Source organism: Sinocyclocheilus rhinocerous, unplaced genomic scaffold (assembly GCF_001515625.1).
Source record: "Sinocyclocheilus rhinocerous isolate Xijiao unplaced genomic scaffold, SAMN03320098_v1.1 scaffold570, whole genome shotgun sequence".
NCBI lineage: Eukaryota > Metazoa > Chordata > Actinopteri > Cypriniformes > Cyprinidae > Sinocyclocheilus > Sinocyclocheilus rhinocerous.
The window spans coordinates 376378-384457 of NW_015654050.1; the positions used below are offsets into that span (position 1 = coordinate 376378).

Genomic DNA, 8080 nt, shown 5'->3' on the forward strand with positions numbered 1-8080 from the left:
GAATATTTTTATTCATTACTATATTGTGAATATATTTTAGTCATACTATATTTCATTCATTACTATATGTGATATTTTTTAATTATTTATACTATTAATGAATAAAACATGGATCAAGGGATGAAATGACCGAAGGAAGTCAAAACCCACATCCTTTCTGCTCCCTTTAACCCTCTTTACGTGTCTTCCATGTAGTTAAACGAGAGAACGGTGTGGTTACGAGCAGCGGCCGCTGGGGGCAGTGCAGCTCGCTGTGTCCTGGAGGGCAGAGGCAGAGGGCTTCATTCATTCAGCGTGGCTCAGGACAGCAGGAGAAGGGGGCTGAGCGCTTACTGAAGGGAAGGAGGTGGAGACCAGAGGAGGATTCATAAACTGGAGTTCATCTCCTAGTTTTAAAACGCCGCTCTCAGTTCAAACCTTCAAGTAGCGTAGAACTAGATCAAAACTAACCGACCCAACGCGACTCATCATTCAGAGAGGTAACGTTAACTTACTGCTCCGGAACAACTGCGGCTTCACTGGACAAAGTTGAATGGACTTGATTGCACGGACAAGACCAACTAAAACGAACCGCTGCAGTGAATCTCTGGGATTTTAGGAGAAAGACATCAGGAGGAACTCTCTCAAATGCAAAACTATATGTATGAGAAGGCGATGGCACCCGAAACAAGAAACGGAGGAACATCCACGTTAAATAACAACGGCGTAGACAACAGCAAGAGGAAACTCTTAATAGCACTGGACATCTTCTGCCTTGTTCTGGGTGAGTGTCCAACACACAAAATTGTGTAACAGTGAAAAAATAACAAAAACATGCATTATGTCTAAAATCAATGCATCATACGCAGATTTACATATAGTAGTTTGCAATTCATCACTCTCTAATGTGAAAGTGATTTAATTTTTATAGTGTTATTTATATTGTTGTTTATGTTATGCATTATTTTAAAAAAATATCTCAATATACATACTTATAAAATAACATTACAAATAAATTACTTTTATTATAATTGTTGTTATTATTCTTACGTGTAATTATGATATATATTATAGGCGTATATATATTATTTATTTATTAGTCTGTTTTTGCACAGCAATACAGAATGCAGGGGAGAGGAAAATGTCAAACTGCAGAGAAAAAAGTAAACAGGAAAAATAGTACATGTTTTGTGCGACATAATGAACCAGGTGGAATAAATGTTCCCAACTAAAGTTAAACTATTTTAACTGTTAATCTATAGGAAAGCATGAAAGCTGAAGTAAATAAACTGCTATTTATTGAGATGACAATGCAAAAAAAGTCACTGCATTGTTGTCTTAGTGAACAGAGGAATAACCGTTAAGTGCTCTTATCGCAGCCAGTAGGATGGGCAAAGTTAGCAGCACTGTTGTTGATGTAAACCACTTGTTTTGTTTTGGGTTTTTTTCCCCCTCCATAAAATGTGTAAGAAACATAATTTGGATTGTTTTAAAGAAAGCCTTCTCACTCATCAGAAGAAGGAGGGAGTTATTGTGGCCCCTTTGTGCCCTATTGGCATCTTTTGAAGTGGCATATGAACATGCTTATTATGGTTAACCGATCACTTACATGTAACAGAACCATCTGTAGTCAAAACAAGTTTTGTAAACATGACTTTGTTCACAGCTTTTTATAGTTGCGACGCAACAGATTTTGAGGCACACCATCATGACCATATGTAATTGATTAGTCTGATCTGTAGAGTTTGTTATGAAAGAGTTTATTTAGATTTGAAGTTAAGTGCAGTCAATTGTCCATGACATACTTGTCTACAGAGGATACACAGTGATATCTGTAAATTCCTCTCAGGTGCGTGCATTTTCTTTCTTTTTTTCTTTAAAAGGAATGCCCGTGAGTTTTTGCCGTGCTGTCGTTCACTGCTTTCACCAGCTCAGCGTGACATTGATGAAAGTGTTGCCTAGTAGTTAAAGAAGTGCACTTGTTAACCTAAAGGTTGTAGGTTCAGACCAACAATGGACGAACACAATTGTGCCCTTGAGCAAGACGTGATAACTCCAGAAAGACTGTACCTGAAATCCATCTACAGCAAGTCAAAATTTAGTCTCTAGGTGAATCTGATTTGTATCATTTGGTTCAGATGCCTGGAAACGGTCACAGCGCCGGGTTCTCATCTTTCCTCAAAGCCTGTCAGTTCGAACCCTCCTCCTTCAGAATGAAAGGATTAACAAACTTCAGCCCTCGTCTTTACACATTCTTCTAGAAGAGACCCTCCAGCCCCCCGCCAGCTGGCATATGCCTCATTTAACTGCAGCCACGGCATCATATCAACTTTCTCTTCGCTTTTAAGGGCAGAATGAATCCCGCTGCTTTTGTTCCCAGGAATGCGGAGTAGAATGGCTTAAACATGTCGCTTTAGAGAAGCAGGGCAAGGCTTTTGTAAGAAATTAGAGTCCACGGTTTTAAAATGCCTGTGAACCTTCTGCAGCATCCAAAACGGTTGTCACGCTTTCAAAAGAGATGACACGTTAGAGCAGGTGGAGGTGGGAGAGGAGGAACATCGCTGATCCAAGGGTGTTTCCGCCGTATCGTAAATGGAAACAAACACCCAGCTCTTCCGGTGCATTTTTTTATGGTCAAATGCAACCAATTTAAGACATGTTCTCATGTGGTTTATATAGACGCATGATGTCCATATGTAACAAGTTCACTACACTTTTACAAATAAAGCTTCTAATAAATGCATCAATGGTTCCATGAAGAACCACATTGAAACTTTCAATTGCACACTGGTTCTTTATGATGGGAAAAGGGTTCTTTAGATTATCGAAATGTTCAAAAAATGGTTCTTTGAAGAACTGTTCCCTGAAAGGTTCTTTGGGGAACCAAAAATGGTTCTTCCATGAAAATGGAACAGAACCAAGAAATGGAACCTCTTTTTAAATTGGCATTGATGGTCCCATGAAGAACCTTTAACATCCATGGAGCCTTTCCATTTGACAAAAGGTTCTTTAGAATATTAAAATGTTCTACACACTTAGAAAAAATGGTTCCTTTAAGAACTGTTCACTGAAAGGTTCTTTGGGGAACCAAAAATGGTTCTTCTATCTGCAAAGCCCTTTTTTGGAACCTTTAATTTTAAGAGTGTAGGAAAACTCAAGTTATGTGCTTTAAAAGGAAAGCATAAACAAACTTGTTCTTTGTCATGTTTAAGATGGGCTTGGCCCATTTTTGGTGGTCTTGGGAGGGGCGGGTTATGCGAAAGAGAGGAGACTCATTTGGAGGGGGATTTGAAAAGGATGGCTGAAGAATGTCTCTCCATGAATAGGCTTTGTTAGCGCTGAAGCTGCGGCCCATCCAGTGATCAGACACTTGAAGTTCCATCTGTTGTGGAGATCTGTAGATTAGTGCGTTATCACCGTCTTTCCCTCTCCTTGGATTTCTCTCTCACACTCTCACCGTCTCCCTCATCAGATACGGAGCTGATAACCTCTTCTGCTCTCACTTGTCTCTTTTATTACAGTTAAATCCGCTTCAATCATTGGTGTTTCCACATGCAGTACATTCACACTGAGACGGGCGATGCTTTTGTTCCTGCTCATTAGTAGTTTATCACTGTGGGCATTGTATATGTAGTGCGTCTGATGCATTATGAATGTTAATGAAGACTAAGAAAGCAGCCAGATGGATTGTAGTATGATTAGCGTTACCTCCTGTTGAGATGAAGCTGAGAGGCTGCAGCTCAGCTCATTAGCATACAGTAGTTATAGTAACATAAAGGAGGCGTGTCTCTGTGTGTCACTCCCCCCGAGGGTGTCTGGGGTGGTGGGTTGCACACATTCCTGCCACTGATAGCTAAAATAGTTTACATACAGACACAAACAGCCACCCAGACTCTTCCTCTCATCCGCACTGACTTTACTGTTCCAGATGTCAGTGGTTTGCTTGTATAAATGGTTGTGATTGAAGTTAACTTTCTCTTAATGAGTGAATCATATGAAGAACATATTCAGGTTTTCTTTCACCCCCCAAATTAGACAAAAAAAAAATTTATATATATATACATGCATACATATATAACACATTTTTCATATTTTTTATTTATTTTTAATTAATTAAATTTGTTATTTTATGTACATTTTTTAATATAATTAAAAAAAGTATTTATTACAATAATAAATAATATATATTATAGTAATATTACAATTTAATATATAACACCTAGTATATTCAATTGTAACAAAAAACTATTAAAATCTATACTTATTACACTTTTATAATACATTATATAATACATTTATTTATATATTGGTATATTACAGTATAATATGTAACATAATATATTAAATTATAAACCTTTATTTTTAAAATATTCCTATTTTTTATATTTTTAAATTATTCATATTTTATAATAATAATAATAATAAATCTTAGCTTATTTATTTTGCATTTTCGTAATGACATTTGGGATGGAAATTAGCATAGTTGTCATGAAAATAATGAAAAAAAATTCTTTTGATTTTGGAATTTGAAATATGACTTGGACATGCTCTTTTGACAGTCTTAGCGAGATTCATCCTAATATGCAGCACATAACATTGATGCTTTCTGCTTGGTTAGCGATTGGTGGAAATGCCTGTTCGTGCGCTGGTTGTTCATACTCCACAGATGTGAAGCATACTTGACTTAGCAGTGACATTCAATCCAGTTTGCCGGTCTGAAAGGTGTAACCAAGCTGCTTCCTGGTATCTCTCGTGGGAAGCATCAATTCTAAAAGTGTTTTCTTGTTTACTTGTTGGAATGGAAATGAGAAGTCAACTTAAATACTGCAAGATATCACCACCGTCAACACTGCGTGAACGACTTTGGCCCTCAGTCGTTCAGAATTAATCATGTAACCTTGTGAGGAGATCAAAGCGAAGGAAAAGGTTTTGGTCTCGTGATTTCTGGTCGTTTTTAGCTGCTTTTAACTTCTCCTTTATCCGTGACATTCCAGGAGGGCGATGCTAGAGTTATGGAGTGCCAGAGAACCCTTTGGGAGTCTCTCTCATTTAGGTCTGACTACATTAACCTCCACCTCTGAAGCTGAGAAGGTCTGGTCCCCCTCTATAAATATTTTCCAGAATTTCTCGAATTCTTCATTGCAGACTGAGGGCGGCTTCCACTCTTGAAGTGACATCTGGTATAATTTTGGGTCGGTGTGTATGCAGGGGCAAACACAGGAAAGGGAGGGAAGAGGAAAAGGTAGTCTCGCTAGGCCGCTCTCCTGTTTTCCCTCCCTCGCTCCGACTCTTTATTTTAATAATGCATAATATGATGATAATAATAATAATAAATATTAGTTTATTTATTTTGCATTATTGTAATGACAGTTGTGATGGAAATTAACATAGCAGTCATGAAAATAATGAATAAGAAATATTAGTCTGAATTTTTTTGGGGGGGGGCGGAATATGACTTGGACATGCTCTTTTGACAGGCTTAGTGAGTTTCATCCTAATATGCAACACATAACATTGATGCTTTCTGCTTGGTTAGCGATTGGTGGAAATGGTTGTTCGTGTGCTCTTTGTTCATATCCCACAGATGTGAAGCATACTTGACTTACCAGTGACATTCAATCCAGTTTGCCGGTCTGAAAGGTTTGGCCAAGCTGCTTCCTGATACCTCTCGTGGGAGACATCAATCCTAAAAGAGTTTTCTTGTTTACTTGTTGGAATGGAAATGAGAACTCAACTTAAATACTGCAAGATATCACTACCGTCGACACTTCGTGAACAACTTTGGCCCTCAGTCGTTCAGAATAAGTCATGTAACCTTGTGAGGAGCTCAAAGTGAAGGAAAAGGTTTCGGTCTGGTGATTTCTGGTAGTTTTTAGCTGCTTTTAACTTCTCCTTTATCCGTGACATTCCAGGAGGGCGATGCTAGAGTTATGGAGTGCCAGAGAACCCTTTGGGAGTCTCTCTCATTTAGGTCTGACTACATTAACCTCCACCTCTGAAGCTGAGAAGGTCTGGTCCACCTCTATAAATATTTTTCAGAATTTCTCAAATTCTTCATTCCAGACCGAGGGCGGCTTCCACTCTTTAAGTGACATCTGGTATAATTTTCGGTCGGTGTGTATGCAGGGGCAAATGCAGGAAAGGGAGGGAAGAGGAAAAGGTAGTCTCGCTAGGCCACTCTCCTGTTTTCCCTCCCTCGCTCCGACTCTTTGCCCTAGGTGTGGCCAGCTGTGCTATGAAATGTAATCCCCCCTCCCCTCCAAACCCTCCCTCATTGTCTCATTCACAGGGTGTAATTGCAGGAGACCATCTAAAGCTGCCACATGGTGTACAGGAAAGACTCTGACCGGCCGTATAGCTGTCAGTCAGAGGGACGGATGAAGTCCTCTTGTAGTAATGCTCCATTAACCTTTGCTGTTGCGACATTTCCACAACCAGGGGTTTGTGGACAGATATAAAATAAAGTCATATAAAAATATATATATTATGTAGCAATTTTACTGTAATATAATATGTGTATGAATATATATATATATATATATATATATATATATATATATTACCGGTATCAAATTTTCATGTTGCGATTAATTGCTAATGCTTTTATCACGGTATACGGTATTATCACGATATTGAAATGTAGTTTTAAAAAGTGCTGTCATAATACAGTATAACAGGTTTAATGTGCCCACGATAACAATATCGTGCATATTCATTACCGTGATATATCGCATTACCGAATACCGGCACAAGTCTAATATATATACACACACACACACACACACACACACACACACTACTGTTTAAAAGTTTGCGGTCAGTAAAATTTCTTTTTTTTTAAAGAAATGAATAATTATGATGAATTAAATGGCTCAGAAGTGATAATAAAGACCGTTACAATGTTACAAAATGATTTATATTTCAAATAAATGCTGTTCTTTTGAACTTTATATTCATAAAAAAATTCTGAAAAAATCCAGTTTCCACAAAAATATTAATCAGAACAATTGTTTTCAACATTGATAATAATAATAAATATATTAAAATATTAAAATATATTAAAATAGGAAATGACTTTAAATTGTAATAATATTTCACAATTTATGTGTTTACAGTATTTATTATCAAATAAATGCAGCCTTAGTAAGGGACATCTTATAAAAACATAAAAATTACCAACCCCAAACTTTTGAACAGTAGTATGTTTCTATAAGAAGTATATATGAAGATAAAAATGAAAGATATTATAAAGTGTTAGCAAAAAAATCAAGCTTTTTTATATTGCTGGTCCCTGGTTTGCCAGTCATTGGAAAATGATGTGAGCTGGGCTTGAACTCTAGTTGTCTGAAAGAGCACCATGGTTTAACGTAGGGCTGGGCGATATGGCCAAAAAAATTATCACGATAATTTTTTTTTATATCAGTCGATATCGATAATTATCACGATAAATGTCAAATCTTTATTTCTTTCAGGTTTAAAGCCAGATTTTTGCTCCACAGTGAAAGTTGTAGAAACCAGACCATTAATTTTCCTTAAAATAAATATCTAAATAGAAAAAATAATTTCTTAGTTTCTGCATGTTCTAATGAGTGATATTGTTTCAAATCAAGAAACAGGTTTGGGTTGCCTGATAATATTAATAATAATAATATCACTTTTTTGTCTCTTAGAAATGCACATTTGATAGTAGCTTGAGCTAGGATGCAGAGGTACATTTTTGTTCATTATCAAACTCAGTAACATCTGTAAAAATTGTAGCAACCTCATTTTTATATGGTTACATTTATTCTTATTTTTAATTAAGCATTGGTCTTCCACAGTAGCATACATTTAAATGATGATAAACAGTTAAAACCACACATATAGCACCTCAATACCATAGTAAAAATATAACTATATGGTTTTTAGGTAGCCTGTATGAAAAACAGTAGTCTAAAAACATTCAGTATAAATGCACACATGCTAAAGCTTAATCACAAATACATACTACAGTTATATACCATTACTCCTTTAATAAAATTCAGTGTGAATATCCCAAATTTCTGCCACAATACCATGGTGCAGTGAGTGTTACTACAGTAAATCCATGGTAAATGATGGC

General features: G+C 36.7%; 1 protein-coding gene across 2 annotated transcripts in view; it reads left to right on the forward strand.

Moving 5' to 3' along the window:
* The first annotated feature begins 239 nt into the window (after positions 1 to 239).
* LOC107716555 (phospholipid phosphatase 3-like) overlaps positions 240 to 8080 on the forward strand; it is a 45545-nt gene continuing 37704 nt past the window's right edge. The window contains exon 1 of one of the 2 annotated variants that reach the window (XM_016523036.1): positions 240 to 763. In XM_016523036.1, coding sequence (XP_016378522.1) covers positions 628 to 763 — 136 coding nt within the window. In that variant the 5' untranslated portion in view covers positions 240 to 627. The remainder of the gene's footprint in view (positions 764 to 8080) is intronic. The other variant, XM_016523035.1, reaches the window with a different exon arrangement.